The sequence below is a fragment of the Parus major genome, chromosome 1A (genome assembly GCF_001522545.3).
Source record: "Parus major isolate Abel chromosome 1A, Parus_major1.1, whole genome shotgun sequence".
NCBI lineage: Eukaryota > Metazoa > Chordata > Aves > Passeriformes > Paridae > Parus > Parus major.
This window is the reverse complement of record NC_031773.1, coordinates 21,182,848-21,201,659: the sequence shown is the minus strand read 5'-3', so window position 1 is coordinate 21,201,659 and position 18,812 is coordinate 21,182,848. Positions and strand designations below refer to the sequence as shown.

The 18,812-nt window shown below is 38.5% G+C and overlaps 1 protein-coding gene across 7 annotated transcripts in view; it reads left to right on the top strand.

Moving 5' to 3' along the window:
- Positions 1–18,812, top strand: part of PTPRZ1 (protein tyrosine phosphatase receptor type Z1) — a 131,338-nt gene that overhangs the window by 66,098 nt on the left and 46,428 nt on the right. For all 7 annotated transcript variants that reach the window (XM_015628531.1, XM_015628530.1, XM_015628528.1 and 4 more), the window contains exons 3-8: positions 6,538–6,717; positions 8,536–8,687; positions 9,975–10,070; positions 10,321–10,387; positions 15,049–15,206; positions 15,760–15,910. In XM_015628531.1, the coding sequence (XP_015484017.1) occupies positions 6,538–6,717; positions 8,536–8,687; positions 9,975–10,070; positions 10,321–10,387; positions 15,049–15,206; positions 15,760–15,910 (804 nt within the window). The remainder of the gene's footprint in view (positions 1–6,537; positions 6,718–8,535; positions 8,688–9,974; positions 10,071–10,320; positions 10,388–15,048; positions 15,207–15,759; positions 15,911–18,812) is intronic.

Here is an 18,812-nt window from a genome sequence, read left to right as displayed (position 1 = left end):
TTCGTGTGCAGTAGTGATATGTTTGGGAGTCATATTCCTGCTTCTAGGAAGTAGAGATGAACTGTTCATGGGGCCAAACCATGTTTGAAAAACGTTGCTTTTATGTTGCAAATCAGGGGTGGCTTGAGAGGACAAAGCCTGTGATCATCCCATTTTATTCCTCCTTCCCTGCTAGCAGCATGTGAAACAGCTGAAAAACAGGTGGGGAGTCCTCTTCTTGTGAAACATCCAACACTCTCATGTGGGAGACCAAATGTTGCCATGACACACTGACAGCTAATTAAAATGTGTGTATGTTATATGAAAATAAGCCATAGGCCATGTTTCTAGGTGCTTATTTCTTAGTCTATAAGTGAGTCAGATCAATGTATTCCAGTCTGTTTTCAGCTCTGCTTATTTGTGATCTCAAAAAGACCCTTTCTCACTCAACATGTATTCAGTTTCACGCTTTAAAGTATTACTGAATGTAAAGGAAATAACTGCTACAATCTGAATTCCTTGGAACAAGGTTAGAAGTTATTTAGGGGTTCATATATTATCAAGAATTAAATAAAGCAGGAAGAAGAAAGTGTTACTTTTTACTGGACATTTTCTCATTTGGCACTATACTAAACTTCCTTCTTTAATACTTAGTTGAAAAATTTTGCTTAGATCATAACATTACAGTAATTATAAAAAATTATGTGGCAAGTTTTCATTATATATAACTACATGATTCTCTAGCTGCAGTTATATGCAGATTCAGCAGCAGTGAGGTGAGAATAATAGGAAAGAGGTACTTTAAAAGGTTGACTGAATTTCTCCCATAACCCTCCTAGTCTGAACAGCTGTCCCACTGAGTGCCCTGCAGATGGAGCATCTGTGATAATCTCTATGTCTCTAGCACAGAAGTATTTGTATATTTTTCTGACTAGCCTGCAATGGCCAGATCTTTTAGGCAATGAAAGAGGAGGAACAGCACACAGTTGCCATTATGAAAGAAAGCTGTCCACTGGCATTCATCCTCATATGCATTTTGCTTAGCAATTCACTTAGTCTGACTATGAATCATCAGAGTGAGTCCCAGGAAGAAAAAATACCAGATAGCCACTGTATTAATAGGTCTGATTAGTTTTCCACTGTATCTCAACAACTGTGGTTTATTCTATCTGGGGATAATGTGAAAAAAACAAAACATTTTTCTTGGTTGTTTTTTTTCCACTTTATTGAGCAATGTCGCTGTGACTATAGATTTAAAGAAAGCATATAGTTTATGTTCAAAACATAAACAAACAAAAATGGAAGTAAGAGACATAGTCTGAAGATAGCAAAATGTTTCTTCAGTATTTTCATGACACATCTTCTATGACAGATTTCAATAAGAGGTAAGTGGTCTACGACCACATTTTAAATGATGAGCAGGAAAGATTAACATGATAGGGTTCAGCTGAATACAGGTTTGTGCTATGCCATCTTTCAGGGTATCCTCACAGATAATCCATATTTATGTGTATGTAGACACAAAGCACAAGATACTGTCTAGGTAAGCTGATATTTAGATACAAAAATGAGGAATAAGGTGCTAAATGGAATAAGAGATTAGATGATTTGGCTTGCATAAATGCATCTGGTTGCAAAGCAACAAGAATTTTCTGTTGATTCTGTTTGCTTTATTTGAGATATTACACCTCACAGTAAGAGAATGTCTAGAATTAACTTCTTTGTCACTGTGTGAGTGACAGAAAATGTCAGTGGGATAAATATTATTTGACTTCTGTTCATTTAAAAGCAAGTTACTCTATTAGGGTTGAAGTTTGAGGGTTTAAGTGATATTAAATTTTTCTGGATTTACTCTGTGGGCTGACTCTCTTTAACCAAACCTGTACAATTTTATTTTTGAAAACTTGACTGAGATGTTGGCAAGAAATCCAGTGCTGGAAAACCTCCAAGCAACTGCATCACTGAGACAGGCATAATAAATGGCTAAGACCAAACCTGGAAGCCAAAACTCTTTCTTCATAGTTACAGCTCTGTCTGGACAAGTAATTTAATCCATTGAATTCAGGGATTTTCCAATTTTGAGAATTTATATGAACTTACGAGACTGATTGTGATCAGGCTGTGGGACTGGTTGGGGCTTTTGGAGGGGAAAAACACAAAACCCAAACCCCCCTAAGATGACATAGAAGCATTGCATTCTACTCAATAATATGTGAAACTTAAGTCATCTATTTTTTGATGACCATAATGTTTCCCTAGAATGCAAAGTGTTATGTTATAGCCTTTGGAATATGAGCTGTGGTAAGATTCCCAAGACCCATAGTGGCAGAATTTCTCTCTTTGGGCCAGTAGTGCACTTATCCACATTGAGAACTAAAATAATTCTTCTGCCTTGGAAGATTAGAGAGTGCATTGTGCAACTTTTGGTATAATAACTCTATATTTTATCTAAATTTAATCTTTGTGCCAGTAGAAGTATACATATTTTTTTATGGCCTTATTTCTGTCTTTCGTATCTTAGATAAAACATGTTTGCTAAAAATATAATTGAAATCACTTAACATTTCAAAGTGATAAGTCAATAACATTTTTTGATAAGGCAAATCCATTATTAATAGTCCACACAGAGGGGTTATCTTTAATCTCCTATGTATGTCCAATCTATATTTATAGAAGTAACTTTAACATCATGAAAGCGAATGCTGATGAAAAAATGGAGAGAAAGAAATTAAGTAAAGAATCCATCTCTCATTTCTGCTGTCTTTCATCTATAAAATAAACCCTAGGATTCACATCCATTTCCTTAAAGGTCTTCCCTAAGCCTCCTTTTCTCCATGCTTAAACAGCCCCAGCCCTCTCATATGTTTCTCATAAGATTTGGACCTCAGACCCTTCACCTGCTCTGTTGCCCTTCTCTAGACACACTCCAGCACCTCTCTTTCTTTCTTTCTTTCAGTGAGAGCTGAAGTGGAAGCCAAAAGGAGAACTGGATGCTCATTGTAGGAGTGGAATCATAGGGACTAAGATTGAGGAGCAGAGTTAGATATCAACATTTCTTAAAAAGAAAGGTTAGGTAAATTTTCTTCAGACGTTCTGCCTTGGATAAGAGTGGTAAAGCTTATGGTATAGGGAGGCCTACATCTGTACTTTGTTCAGTTTTATTTCCATTCTTTGTGAATTGCCAGCTACTTTTTCAGGTCTGCCACCTTTGACAAACATTCTTCCTCTGTGCATGTACTCTCTTGAAGATATATTGTTCATATTTTTGTTCTCCTCAGATTTCCAAAGCACAGTTTGGAAAAATTCATTTTCAAAGCTCAGTTTCAACAATATTTTCAAAATGGCTGGCACAGCTTTGATTTATGATTTCCATCATAACACCTATAGTAAAACAATCTGCTCTTGTTTAAAAACATTCAGTTCTTGCACTTCTACTTTGGCTTTCAGCAAGTCATGTAAACTGCAGCAGTTCCACCACCTTCTGCCTACACCAGATGCATTTACGTTTACATTTTAGTTCAGATCAGGAGTGGACTTTTGAAGCAAATCTCCTCTCTGCACTCCACTTACTAAGCTTTGGGTTGCGAGATAGAGTTGTCTCAGAGTGTGGTATGGGTTCATTTTAACAGGTTCCAAACAGGAATTGTGTTGCAGGAGAGTACCTTATACCCTGCAGTAGCCAATGGACATTCAGCCCATGGGACCAGACAGAGCTAGACTGAGGTAAAAACCTGAAAAACATCGGATATGGACATCTGGTCCTCAACCTCAACTGTTTCCCTCCAAATAGCTACTCGTATTGTTCAGCACTATTTGTGAATATACACACCCAATACCTGCTCCAGCATTTGTGTAATTCATGCATAAACATGTACTTTGCTGCTCAAATGTAATTTGGATCATCATGACAGACTCCAATTCTCTGTTCCTTCTCAGACTCCATTCCTTAGGGGATTCCCCTGTTCCTGCCCCAGATCAGACCCTACCACTGATTTCCTGTACATTTTGTTCCACAGGTTTTTATCCATGATACAGCTACACACTGTCTTCTGAGATGAGCAAAGATTGCAAATTTTATCACAAGATGCATGTTAGGACTTTATTACACACTGAGCCACAAGTAATGGCAACAAAGTTGAAGAACTTAAATTCTGCATACAAAACCATAACATACAAAACTGTGGAAGTTGGAAGGAGGTTATAATTTCTATAGTTTTAATTTATTTGTTTTTATTGAACATAATCACAGACAGTAGACAATTTAAAGACAAGATGAAAAATACAATAATGTCTTTCATCAAAAGAAGCATGGAAGAAATTTCCCAAAAGCACCGTAGCTAGAAAAACAAAAGAGTAGTATTTTCATTCAGTTCTAATGTCAGTGATGGGAGGAGCAGAATAACAAAAAATGCATGTGGGAAAAAAAAAAAAAAGATGGTTTTCTGGAGAGACTGCAGGTGAGCTACGGGATTGGGTATGTCAGTGGAAAGAGAGCAGAGATTTCTACTTCCTTGGAGCAATTGCAGGAGTCTGGGGAAGTTTTTGGCTTTGGCAAAGGAGCAAAAGAAATAGAGCATGGAGTAGGGAGTGCAGCTTAACTCCAAGGCAGTTGTCTCAACCCAACTGGCAGAAATGTGCCAGAGAGAGCTTTAAAGAGTTTCCTGCAGCTTGAAAAATCACTGAGCTGCCTGAAATCAGACCTGGAAACAGGAGCCTGTTTGCAACGATGCACAGGGCAAGCTGAGAGTTGTGATTTCTGTCCTACTGTTTGGAGGCTTTTCTGTTTAAAAATTATTTTAATAATATTCGAATTTACATTTTAAAACATATATATTTATTGATGTAAAAAGCCTTCAATATTTGTTAGAAAATACACTGTAGAAGACTTGAGCAGATTAATATCCAAGTATTCATTGACTTGAGCTCCGAATTTCTTAAGGGACACTTTTGAAAGAGATTAAATATTAGCTACTCTTCTCTTTTGAAAGGATATTGCATTCTTTTTCCAGGTGGTGAATTATAACTGACAACTAAAGGAGGAGGAGGAGTGAAATGACACACTCAGTGTGCCATTTCCAGTGGGACCAGTGCTTGCTTGGTACAAGGCTCAGGCCCCCACCTCTAGGATGCTGACAATCATAAGCCTGTGGCTTGAACTGCCTTTGGGTTGTTTGACTGTTGTGCCTGCCAGTTTCTTCTGTTGTTCTTTGCAGGCACTAAATGTATTTGTATACCATCTGCAGTAATTCTGATGCAGCAAGGTGACACTGGTAACTCACTTGACTTGTTCAATAATTTAGTTCAGGTTTGTTTCTAGCTGGCTATCCAGGTGAGCATCTTGTGTTACTGCCTATTGTCATGGTTACAGGAGTGGCTGCATATCTTCTTCCCTCTATGAGTTTTCTGAGTGCAATATGAGAGCTGTCCTTGCCTGAAGTACAAGATAGCAAATCTTCACTGGTAGACTTGGATGTGGCATACTGCCCTGTAAAATGAGCATTGATTTATTTCAACATATCTAGTAGAATTCAAATAGATGCCCTGCAGACACTAATATTAGTTCTTAACTACTAGTAAGTGGGTAGTTAACTGAAGTAATTCCATTTTCTTACATCTGTGTCGTTAACTCTTGGTTTTAATTAGCATTTTGAAGTGTTGCCAGAATTCCCTGTCAGGGAAAAATATCCTGTATGTTTTCAAGTGCATTAACATACACAAAATATTGTTCTATTTATACTAGTATGTTATATAAACAAAAGATTGTCAGAGCTGCTGCTACTGCAACATACTGATTTGTGGAGTATTTGTGCATTTCTTGAAAATAATCAAGTCTTTGGTGAAGGATGTGCTGTCTGTCCCTGTCTTGTGTCTGGACTGGCCCAAGAAAAGCCAGGCAGCCCCTGTGCCCTGGAGAAGGCTCTTGCAGGAGCTCCTCTGTGCGGGGCAGCTGCAGAGGGAGGCAGATGGCTGGAGTGGGAGCACACTGCCCTCCACAGTGCAGCTGGGCCATACAGCCACAGCTCAGACAGAGCATCACTCATCTTCTTTTCCTTTTCCAGGGTAAAATCAGTTTACCTTTTCCCCTCCATGTAAGAAATTCTTAAAACATCTTACTGCTTCTTTATATTTAAAATCCTTACTGGATAGATTACTTCATTGGGCAAAAGGAACGTCAACATTGGTATGATTAAAAGTTATTTGGATAGGATCATTTTCCAGCAATTCCCATGTGTTTTTTGCATGCTGATTCTGTTAATCTCAAAGCTTTTTTTTTTTTTTTATATACATTGTTCATGAGGGTTTTGTTGTTGTTTTATGCTGTCCTTAGAGATTTGTAAGAATGTATGTGTTGATGTCTACAGTTCCCAGAGTGTGACTTAACTGCTGAAGGTAAGAATTAGTGATAGGTGTGCAAAATATTGCTACAGACAAAGACTAAAAGAAGGGCAGGTCCTCTGATCTCAGACTGCAAACTCTGTTTTAACATTACCACGATAAAAAATGTATGGATGCCAGTTTGGATTTAAATGTATTTACCCCACATATTTTTATTTCTAGGAACTTTGAACCAAAAGAACTGGGGCAAGAAATATTCTGCCTGTAATGGTGCCAAACAATCACCTATTAATATAGATGAAGACCTTACCCAAGTTAATGTGAATCTGAAGAAACTTAAATTCCATGGATGGGAAAAGGAAACTTTGGAAGATACTTTTATTCGCAACACTGGCAAAACAGGTAAAAAAGTCAGATTTCATGTTTGGAGTTAAAAGGGCTGAAAACTGATATAGGATGAACAACCAACTGAGGACTTTTAATGTATCATTTTGATTTCATTTAACTGGTGCATTCTGAATTTATCTATTAAATGAATAAACAAAATAACAGTGATGACAGTAGCTAAATGAAACAGAAATCACACAAACAATATTATGTGCATGGACAGACACAGCCAAAGCAATCACATCATGACTATCATCCCATCATAGACACATCATTAAATCTAAACAGTAAGTTGACATTTGCTGTGAAATTATGGTAATTATTACTATATATCTAGAGTCTGTAATGGGTAGGCAAAAAAGATTTTTTAAAAGTAAGAATAAATTACCTACTCATCTGAAAGCACTTCACAGGTTAAGATTCATCTCACCTACACATGAAGACTTATAAAACAGAAACTTTCATCTGAATTACTCACATAGACACCTCCTAACAGTCAAAGAAGAGAAATAGGCATTTTTGTGTTCTGATTTGTCTGACCAATCTTAGAAATACATTTTAGAAAGAAGTGATTTATACCTACAAGTGCCTGTTTTTCCCAGCTATGAAAAAAGCTTACAGTGTCATCAAAATTGTCAGACAAATATTTTTACAACATCTTACAAATCCAGGAAAGCAGTAACTGAAAGCTGCTCGTTAGTAGTGTTCCTTCTTTTGTACATAGATGTGAAGAAAGGTATCTCTTAACAACTGTCTTTGACCTTCTACCAGTTCCAGTGGGACCCCTAGATCAGCCTTTTTGGTTGAGTTTAATTTAGTTTGTCTTGGTTTAGTCCAGTTCAGTTTAGCATCATTGCTCCTAATTTCTGTTCTTTCTGTCATGTGCTTCCTACATACCACTACACAAATCACTTCTCTCCTGCCCTACTAGCTGAGATAAATACTGCTTTGTCTTTTCAAGATGTCCCTGAGAAAGTGTTCTTTAAAGTTCTTAAAAGTGAACCGAGCTCTTTCTCATCTACAGCAGTCCAGATATTATATGAGGAACTGCTAAGCTTGTTTAAATGGTCTTCATGGTTTTGAGGAAAGGAATGTAGTGAAAATGAGCTCCATTAGTGCTGTATTATCAAGAGATCAAGCAGTTCACAGTTGCTGGAGATGAGAAAGCCAAAATGTGAGGCTTCAGTCTATCCCATCCTGATAATTCTCTCCAAAAGAGAAATCCTCTGTCCCATCTACAGTTTGTCTATAGCTGTGTCCAGCTGAAGACCTGTCATTGCTTTTTCCCCATGAGAGACATCTCCACAGCTAAGGAGGCTGATGTCAGGACAGTCCTCCTAGGACTCCTAGGACTGTCATGTTGTCCCATGATTTGTATATAAAACTGTGGTAAAAATGGGGGGCAGGTGTGTATTTTCCTTTTTATTGGAGAAACCAGTTAGAAACACAGACCCTTTCAGTTATGTACTTCAGGAATTTATTTTCTCAGACAGCCAGTTAGTGGCTAGACCACCTTTCTGAGCCTTTTAATGTAGTTCTGTGTCTAGTTTCAGATAACAGGAAACCAAGCACATTTCATTAAATTACTCTTATGAACTGCAGCATGAAATGAAACATATTCTCCACGCTAACAGACAATTACCACACTTGTTACTTAGTTTAGGTAACCAGTTTCCTATCAAATTGCTTACGAAATGCAGAGAAATAAGCATATCTTCTAGCATTCTAACATTTAACTTCTAGCACCTAATACTGAAATACAAGACTTATAGATGCCTTGGCTGGCTTTTAAATTGACACTCCTTGTTTTTCCTTCTTTCTCAATTTTTTCAGTGGAAATTAACCTGACAAGTGATTATTATGTGAGTGGAGGTGGGTTAGACACCATATTCAAAGCTAGCAAGATCACTTTTCACTGGGGAAAATGTAACGCGTCATCAGATGGATCAGAACATAGTCTAGAAGGACAAAAATTTCCTCTTGAGGTAAAGTATAGAATTGATTTTGATGATTTCAACAATTTGACATTCTGCAACATTACTACTCTACAAAATTAGTTTGTTTATCTCTTAAGTCTAATTGCAAATATAATCATTCACTTAAATCCAAATTAAGAATAAATGATGCATTTTAGAAAGGCAGTATAATGTGTGTTAGTGACATGTTGAGAATGTCTAAACTGCGTTTTTTTCCCATCTTCTAAGATGATATTAGGTGTCAGTTCTGCTAATCTGACAAAGCTCCCACTAAATCTTAAGCTCCTACAAACTTGGCCTATCATATTCCACATCACTTCATTCTTTAAAGTGTAAATGGACTTCTCAAAGTCAGGGCTCTGCTGAGAGCCCGTGGGAGCTGCTGGGCCTTACAGATCCCAAGTGTGGCCCAAGTTGCTGGGCTGCAAAGAGCTGGCAGTGGTGTGAGGAGCTATGTGATCAGGTCCTGTGTGCAGCTGCACTGATAGGCAGCCAGGCCTGTGTCACCCTGCCTGCTTTGGCAGAATGCGTTGCAGCAGCATGGGAGTGGGATGGAGGAGAGGAGCAGCTCTTCTGGGATGCACAAAGGCCAAACTCTCTTCCCTTGACATGGCATTGTGTCATTTTTCAGTTAAAAAGGCAGTTGTGACAGGACACTGTGCTGTTACTCATTCTGAACATTTTGAATTTGTATGAGAAAGCAAAGCAATAGTGCCAGGGCTGGCCTATACATGGGGAAGAGTGGTAAGCCAGGAGCAGTCCCTGGACAGTGTCATTTCTTTTACCTCACTACCCACTTAAAAATTCCCAATCACACTCTATCTGTCCTGACAAGGCATCACAGAGAATATCTCTTCCATATCTTCTTCAAAGTCACTGGTAATCTTATATTACTGATGTTTTTCTACACTTACTGTAAGGCAGAAGCAGTAGGGATATCTTGACATATTATTCATGTTTTATCACTGATGTAAAGATTCATTTCACCAAGCACTCTAGGACAAGTGTCCAGTTATCTCGGCTTACCGTATTATCCATGGAAAGCATTGTGCTTCTTGAAAGGGTAATTCCTACATCCTTAATAGTTTTCTAAGAGAGGTTGTTTTTACATAGCTAATTGCTGATTAATTCCATTCTTCATCCTCAGATAGCTCAAATGAGATAGGTAAAAAATCCCTACATTTGTTTAAATTTTCTTGTTTGGATTTTTTTTCTCAAAATGGGAATATAAATAATTGTACTTTTTAACTTCTACCATTTTTTATATATAACATTTTAATACATTTTTAATTGCAGATGCAAATCTACTGCTATGATGCAGATCAGTTTACAGATTTTGAAGAGGCAGTTAAAGGAAGTGGAAAGTTAAGAGCTTTATCAATTTTGTTTGAGGTAAACAAAATATATCTTTGTGTTGTACAGCAGATGTCCAAACTGAATTTAACTGGTTCCAATGTGTGATCATTGAGTTAAAAAATTGCATGTATCTTTGTAATTTATTCTTGCAGAAAAGAAAATGGGCAAAATAAGTTTATTTGGCTTTAAATCATCTACAATTTTGGTGGTAAATGGTAACTTTCAATTTTTGTTGGTTTTTTTTGTGAAGCCTGTACTGCTAAAATATGCAATTTCTTTTTAACAGATTGGACTAGAAGATAATCCAGACTATAATCCAATCATTAATGGAGTAGATAGTGTTAGTCGTTTTGGTAAGTTTGCCTCCATGTTTTATTGATTAGTGATTAACTAAATTCCACTTCAGTGTGATTATGAAACATTAAAGGCATTGAGGAGCATTGAGCTCAATTTCTCAGTTGTGTTATTTTGTTAGAAATTACAGAAGTCACCTGGATAGATGAGAACTGGACAATCACAAACCACATGAAATCTAACATAAGCAAGTGCCAGATTCTGCTCCTGGGAAAGGGTAATCCTGGTTATATATGCAAACCAGGGAGTGAGAGTCTGAAGATCACCCCTTTGGAAAAAGATTTTTGGGGTTTGGTTTAATGGGAGGGTGAATTTGAGTCCTGGCAGCCAGGAGGGCCAGCAGTGTCCTGGGGACATCAGGCACAGCATGGCCAGGCAGGTGAGAGAAGGGGTTGCCCAGCCCTACTCTGCACTGGGGCCTCACCTCGGGCACTGGGGGCTGTTCTGGATGCCACAATGTAAGAACATCAGCCTATTAATGTGCATCCAGGGAAGGGCAACCAAGATTGTGAAAGGTCTTGAAGACAAGGAGTGTCTGAGGTCACTTTGTTCAGCTTGGAGAAGGGTGCCTCATCACTGTCAACAACTTCTTTAAGGGGGGCAACAGAGAAGCATTTGCTGATCTTGGTGGTGACCAGTGGTAGGACATGAGGAAATGGGATGAAGCTGTGTCAGAAGTTCAGACTGGGCATTAGGAAAGGCTCTTCACTGAGATGGTGATCTGTGACTGAAACAGGTTCCCCAGAGAAGTAAGTGGTCATGGCACCAAGCATCTGAATGATGCTCTTCGTCATATCGTTTAGTTTGAGGTAGTCCTGTGAGGAGCAGGGAGTTGGACTTGATAATCCTCATACATTTCTTCCAACTTGAGATATTTTATGTTTTTTCTGATTAATTTACCCCAAGACTGTTTGTAACAACAGAAGCGTAAATTAATAAATATAACTATAATGAGAAATTTATAACTGTTTAAGTGCTAAATCCAGATAAATCTGATTTATTATATAAGTCTTCTTAATCATACATGTCAGGATTTTTGTATCAGGTTGGAAGCCAAGTAAGACTGTTGTAACTATGCAAGAAGGATCTTGCATGAGTGAGACTGTCAGTGTTTAGTAGACTCAGAGAAGAGAAATTCTTTTTTCAGTAGCTTCTGTGTAAATCCCAAATAGTCCAAACATATTGTATTGGTAGCGGTTGCTAAGTGGGACACATGAACTTCAGCGTGGTACACAAAGAGATCTGGACGATGTTTCTAACTCAGTTTCATGGTGTCTTTGCAGGAAAATAAATATGAAAGAGCATTGTCCTGAACAGGGATATGTTTTTACATCATGTCCATGACTTTAAGGAAATCTTGTCTCAGTTTTCCTTTATGTAATGGTTCTTGAATGTAAAAGGCTGTTTTAAAAGCCTTCAAAAGTGTGACATTAAAATCAAGATTTCTTTTTTCCTCTGGAAAGCAAACACTATTCAACAAGATTAAAAGGAAACACCTTTCCTAAGTTAGAAAGACATAGGAGTTGGAAATATAAAGTAGTTAAAATTCATTACTTTTGTGGGTCATCTTCTGTGAAACAAAAAGGAGAACCAGTAATACATCAAGACAGATCATGTCGTACAGCCTCAAAGGAGCTGTAAAACTATCAGCAGCAAGATTCACAATACAGCCACTACATGGCACTTCAACAATGCTTAGAATACAATTTTCCTGAATAAAATGCAGATGAGCTCAAGAAATTCAGGTCATGACTAAACCAAGTTGTTTCTTCTGAAGAAAAGCACACAATCTCTCCTTGTCTGTGATATACATGAATTGTCCTTGTCAGTCATATCTGTATTGTGCTTATTTGAATCACAGTTGCTGAGTTCTCAAGCTCTGCAGAGGAGGACTCCTGTTCCTTCTAGACAAACTTTCTGGTTTTCATCATTCTTTGTAGGTGTTTGATTTTGAGAATCTTGGCTGTCAGTCTCATTAAAGGGTATTCTAAAATCCAGAGTTGAAAAATGTATGGCAGGATTCTTGTTATGAATGAAAAGTTTCATGTCCCCAACCATCTATATGAAATGGACTTCACTTTTGCTGAGGTGTAGCATTGGGTGGTGATGGTCAGGTGATGATACCTTCCCGAAAGCGCCTCTGGGGAGGAAGACCTCTGGAAAGGCTGCAGTCACACTCACACACACACTCACAAACACGCCACAGACAGATGAGCAACAGCACAGAGCCAGGAAGGGTCTTTGTATAGACTTCCAGTGGGGTTTATTGCAGTGACACACTGAAGGGGTCCAGGAATGAAGACAGGGAACAATGGAGGGTCCAGGGATATACATGGGTTTGAGGGGGTGGATCTGAGGGTCAGGGTCCAATAGGAACAGGGTAAAGTGGTGCATAGGAGGGGTCAGGGAGAGGGAGAGACAATGGGATAACAGGGGCAGAGGATTGCAGCAAACTGGGGCTAATGGGGATAACAGGGAAGGGAGAACTTTCTAGGGGAAGGACATAAAAGGTAAAAAGGGGAAGGACAGCCCACAGGACAACTGGGTACATATAACTGGGGTACAGTGAAATGGCAGTGCAAAGAACTACAGGAAAAGATTTTTTCCTTCTATTCTTTATGGGAAAAAACTTCTCTTTACACTTTAACTTCATACCTCAGAGGCCTCCTTCCACACCATTACTGCCCTTGGCTTTAGAGCCTCCACACTGAGGGACAAATGTGTTAACTAGACACATACCAGATAGCAATGAAAGTTTCTGTCTGAAGGCTGATTAGCATTTTGACAGGACAAAGGGAGGGATGTGCTTTTCTCGATGCTGCTAAATGTTCCTCTTCATTCCTTATATGAATGAGAGAGGGCAGACAAGTCAGCTCTTAAACCTTAAGTTGGCAGAGAAGTCACCACAGAGAAGAAAAGCATCAGTCCCCTGTAGCCAACTGTTAATGCATTTTGCTGTTCTCACCAAATTTGTGAGGAATTACGAAGACAAAGTTCAGAAATCTGTACAAGGCTAAAGAAGTAACATACCTGTAAAAGCATGAGAATGCACAGTCTGAAAAATCATTAGATATTCAGAAGTAAATACTTAGCAATTAGGGAGGAACTTGAAATGAGTAACTATGGCTTGGAATAAGGTGTATATGGATCTACAGTATTGCAAGCTGTGAAAAGCTTTTGGATGCACCAGACAGTAAAGCAGATAATTGTCACAGACTGAAAAAAAGTCTGCCTTGCTGAAGTTGTTACCATTTATGCCAATGTCTGTTTGCTGGACCCTACTGCCATACCAGCTGACACTTAGCTTTCTGTGGATGGACTTCCAGCAATCCCTCAAGCTTACTCCCAGCTGGCAGGGTACCCAGTAAAGTCGTTTCAGTTTTTCACTATATTATCACCATTTAAAAGAGAATTCTGATCTACAGAAATTCTTCTTCTGCAATTGTCGAGTGGCTCATGGGGGTCTCCGGGTCCCAAGGATACAAGAGCAATTGTTGGTTGCTATAAAGATATTTATTGTATGAATGCATCAGTCTCAAAGGGAAGGAGTTCAGAGTATTAAAGTCCCAAATTCTGAGCAGCAGCTTCCCAGCTAGAGTCCTCTTGGTCTGGACAGCAGCAGAAGCAGTTGTAGAAGTTCTTCTTCTTTGGGTATGATGATGATGATGATGGTGCTGCTTTCACCCCAGTACATGGGATTATATTCATAAATCATCCAATCAGCTAAAAACACGATTCTAAAACATTCTTTCTACACCAATCTAAGTTTAATTCTTAATGCACAAAAGTAGTGTCAGCTTTACCCAAATTCTACGTATAGAGCATTATCTGTTTACATTTATCATTCTATCTTTCCTATCTAGAAATGTAATCTATGTTCTTCCTGTGTTTTCATTATGTCTGGAACTAAGTTAAATCCGTAAAAGGCAACACTACTGAAATTTAAACTAGGCTTTAGGGCTTTTCACTAGCTAACACAGTCTCGTAAGGCATTTAAGGTATGGTTCTACTTACTTAAAACTACTTGCACTCTTACTTTATATCTATGGCTTAATATATTTTAGTTTCTCAAAAGGCTTTAATTCAATCTCTGTATTTTTTTTTCTCTCTGAGAAACTCAGAGAAGTTTCTACTTCATGCATTCCAACATGCAATCATGAGTTGATTAACCCTCAGGTCTAAAATGGCAACAGTTCCCCAGGCAGTGATTTTCTGTGGCAGTTTGGATCCTGCAAAAAACGGAACAACTTGATTTAAATTTGGGGGAGTGTTTGAAGCCACATGATGAGACCTAGAACAAAGGTTTAACAAACTTTTTTTCTTTGGAATGCAAGAGTGAGACAAGGGTTTGGTACCTTGCATATAAGCTTATGGTGAGAAAATTCTTGTGAACCAATATACTAAAATTATTCGTTACTAGAGTAATTTAGTACACCTTCTCAAGTAAGCTGAGTTGGGTTTGAGCTATACTTTTTCAAACTAAATAAAAGACTTTATGATTTAGTTGTATGTTAGTCTCTCTGGAAATTAAATTTTGAAAAGCCTCTAAATTAGCATGTTCCTATAATGGTGGTCCTTCTCTAGAGTGTGATTTGTATTTATTAATTGCTTCTGTAGTATTTTAACTATCTGACTCTATTTTTCTTTCTAATTTTTTCAGGAAAACAGGCTGCCTTAGAACCATTTATTTTGCTGAATCTCTTGCCAAATGCAACAGACAAATATTACACTTATAATGGGTCTCTATCAGCTCCTCCATGCTCTGAAACAGTTGAATGGATTGTGTTTAAAGATACCATAAGTATTTCTGAAAACCAGGTAATTCATTTAATGTAGTAAAACTAAAGAATTATGTATAATACCAAAGAAAAGCAGTTGCCATGTATATGGTAAAAGTTCATGGCATTCATTGCCAGCTCAACAACAAAGCTTTTATCTAGTTAGAAGTTTTTCATGCAGCCATTAAATTAGAAGGTATATGTATTAATTCTGTTATCTTCTACTTTTTTATAGTTTATTACTAGAATATGAGCAATTTATTGTCTTAAAATAGGGTAAGAACATATTCCAGGCTGTCTGGACTTGGAGCTCAGATAAAGAGGAGTACAAAACACTTTTAGGATTTTCCCCCAGCCATTTCCCCCGGGTAATGCTGAGGAGAGCATAGCTCCAACAGCAGAGTGGTTGAAAAATACTTGTGGAGTAAACCATTAGATATACTGATAGTACAGAAGAACAAAAGTTCAGTGCCATGCAGGATAACTAAACTGTGAGACTTCATCCAACATCTTTTCCCCAGAGTTTTTGCCTATTAGTGGAATCTGGTCGATTTTTATGACTTCTAACTTCTTTTTTTCCACTTGTCTTCTAGTTAGCTGTATTCTGTGAAGTGCTTACAATGCAGCAGTCTGGCTATGTTATGCTGATGGATTACCTGCAAAACAACTTCAGAGAACAGCAATATAAGTTCTTCGGGCAAGTGTTTTCCTCTTACACTGGACAAGAAGAAATTCATGAAGCAGGTACTTACTGAATAGTCATTCCTCTCTTCACAAGTTAAAAGGCAATTTTCAGTAAAAGATTCATCCAAGTATGAAGTTACTCATTTTAAATTGTGTAGAAAGTAGCACGTTGTGTTTATTAGTCATAAACCTATCAATTCAGAGAAAAAAACAGCAATCATAAAACATGTCAGATTAAATGGAGTGGAAAATTAAATGCTTGTCTTGACCAAGCGTTCAGTAAAGAGCACGTCAGTTCAAGCTTCCTTACACTGCCCTTTTAATGTGTTTCATACTTCAACAAAGCTGCCTTTTCAGAGATTGCAAGATTATTTTGTTTTACAAACCTATTGGTTCTTTATCATGTAGTGTAAATTATTTTTCAACAGGGACTGAAGTGATGTCACCAAATTAATTTTGTGTATTTTGCTTAGAAAGTGATAGACAGAGAGACTTCCAGAAGCCAGATTCTGTTCTCAGTCTTACCTAAAACTTCAGGGAAGTTTGTGAAGGTTATGAGACCGAAATAGTACAAAATATAATGAGAAGATTTGGCACTAAATATAGAAGTCACCGGTTCCTATACCAACAAGGACAAAATAACATATAGGAAACATTTCAACTGGAAGCACTATGTTGCTGCTTGGATGGAAATACCTGTAGATTCTTTAACTCAATTTCACCGAACTGTGTTTAATTAGACATAAACAGATGACTTAAACACAGACTATGGGTGTTCTCCAGATTAGAAATGTGTTTTCATACATGTACTTTTACGTATTTATGGGATCACACATGTATATAGACACACATAAATGCAACTATAGGATTTGTTTAATGTAGAACATTAGAGAAGTGTTTATATTTTCACCTCCATTTTAAGATAAATAAAATTTAAAAACCCTAGGAATCATTAAACTTAAATGTTCAGATGTGAGAGCTGTAACACAAATGCCAAAATTTCTAAGTCAATAGGCTTATTTGTTTTTAATATTGCATAGTAGTCGACAGAAAAATCTAATCTTTTTAATCCCTTTAGAGGATGTAGGAGAAATGCCAAGACTGGTTATTACTCAGGTAGATAGCTGAAAAATTATTTTGTGTTGTGAAACCTAGAATCCCAGCTTTCTCCTGTTGCATTCAGTGTAGATTCTCATTAGGCAGTAGGGTAATGCCTATTGCTTGATTTATTGCTGTAATTAATACATGACATTTCTTAAGTAGAGCTAAGTTTTCTTAGAAAAGCTAGAAGAATCTTTCTATTCCATAATAAAGTAATTTCAGGAATTTTCAAAATATTTTCAGGAATTTTCTCACAGTGACATCCCCAGCATTTTTAGTGTACAAGCACAGTCCTCCTAAGGGCATGGGAGATGCTTCATTCCCCAACCCTGCCTAGTGATATATATAATTTTCCCTATGCGATATGTATGTAGCAATTTAAGAAGATTAAAATGACTAATCCTTGCAGCCATACTTGAGGATTCACCTAAAAAAAGTGCTTTGAAATTGCAATGCTTAACCTCCACCAACCTCAGCTGGCATGCAAATCCATTCATAATAAAAATCATTGTTTATTCCTGTAAACCTGAGAACTATTGTGGTGCCTACTGGGCACATTGGGTGACTTTCCATCTGCTCACCCTTCTGGTAAAGCCCTGGGAATAAAGGCTGGAACCTAATTCTTATTTATCTTCCTGGATTTAGTAAGGTATAGAAAGCAATAGGTTCTTAAAATTCAAGAGTGACAATATATATTGATAGAAAGTATGAGTCAGCCTGTTTTCCCATGAGGAATACAACCACTCAGCTGTCTTAGTTAAACTCTCTTGTGAGACATGGGGTCAGCACTCGTGCATTTACCCTTTCCCTTTCCTCAGTCCCCATGAGTTCACTGTGAGGTCTCAGGTTCCCAGCGGTGTGTGGGTCCCTTTCACTGGCAGTGTGGGGTGTGGGTGCATTGCAGTGCTGGCTACAGCGGGGCCTCTGAGGAGAGCCCAGGGCTGCCCCCAGCCAGACAGACAGTTCCAGCTGGCTCCAGACACCCCTCCCACAGAGCCCGGGGGGAAAACAAAGCTGCACCACAGTCAGGAGTGAGGGAGACGTGAGAAGGTGAGAGAAGGAGGGGAGGAGAGTAGATCCAGTAGCAGAGCACGGATTCCCCTGCAGCCCATGGTGAAGGTTATGGTGAGGCAGCCTGTCCTGGGGCAGACTGTGGAGACTCCACTACTGTGCCTTGTGGAGAGGAGCCCGTGCAGGCACAGATGATCTGCCAGGTCTCTGACCCTAGGAAGGACCCACAGTGTAGCAGTCTGTTCCCAAAAGACTCTACAGAGACTGGGAAAATTCATTACAGTCTGTGTCCTGTGGATGGGACCCCACACTGGAGCAGAGGAACAGCCTGAGGAAGGAGTGGCAGAGGCAAAGCCTTATAAGCTGACCACAATTCCCATTTCATATTCCCTTATGCCACTGGGACTGGGGAGGTGGAAGAATCAGGAGTGAAGTCAAGCCTGGGAAGAAGGAAAGAGTGGGGAGGTTTTGTAATTTTGTTTTTGTTTCTCACTATCCTACTCTATTTTTATTGGTGATAAATTTCCCCAAGTCAAATCTGTTTTACCCATGATGGCCTTTACAAGCAATCTCTGTCTTTATCTTGACCCGTCAGCTTTTTCACCTTACCTTTTTGCCTCACCCTGCTGAGGAGGGGGAGTGGGCAAGTGTCTGGGAGGGCACCTGGTGGCCAGCTAAGGTCAGCCTGGCACACATCTGCTGTGTTTCTGCACCTCCATTATAGACAGGGTGTAGATCTGGAATCTAAAAAAATTGCTTTTTGCCACACACTCTCAGGGGTCTGCAGAGCCCCTGAATATCTGAATGTAAATCAAGTGATTTCATGGCTTCAGCAATTGAAAAGTTGAAT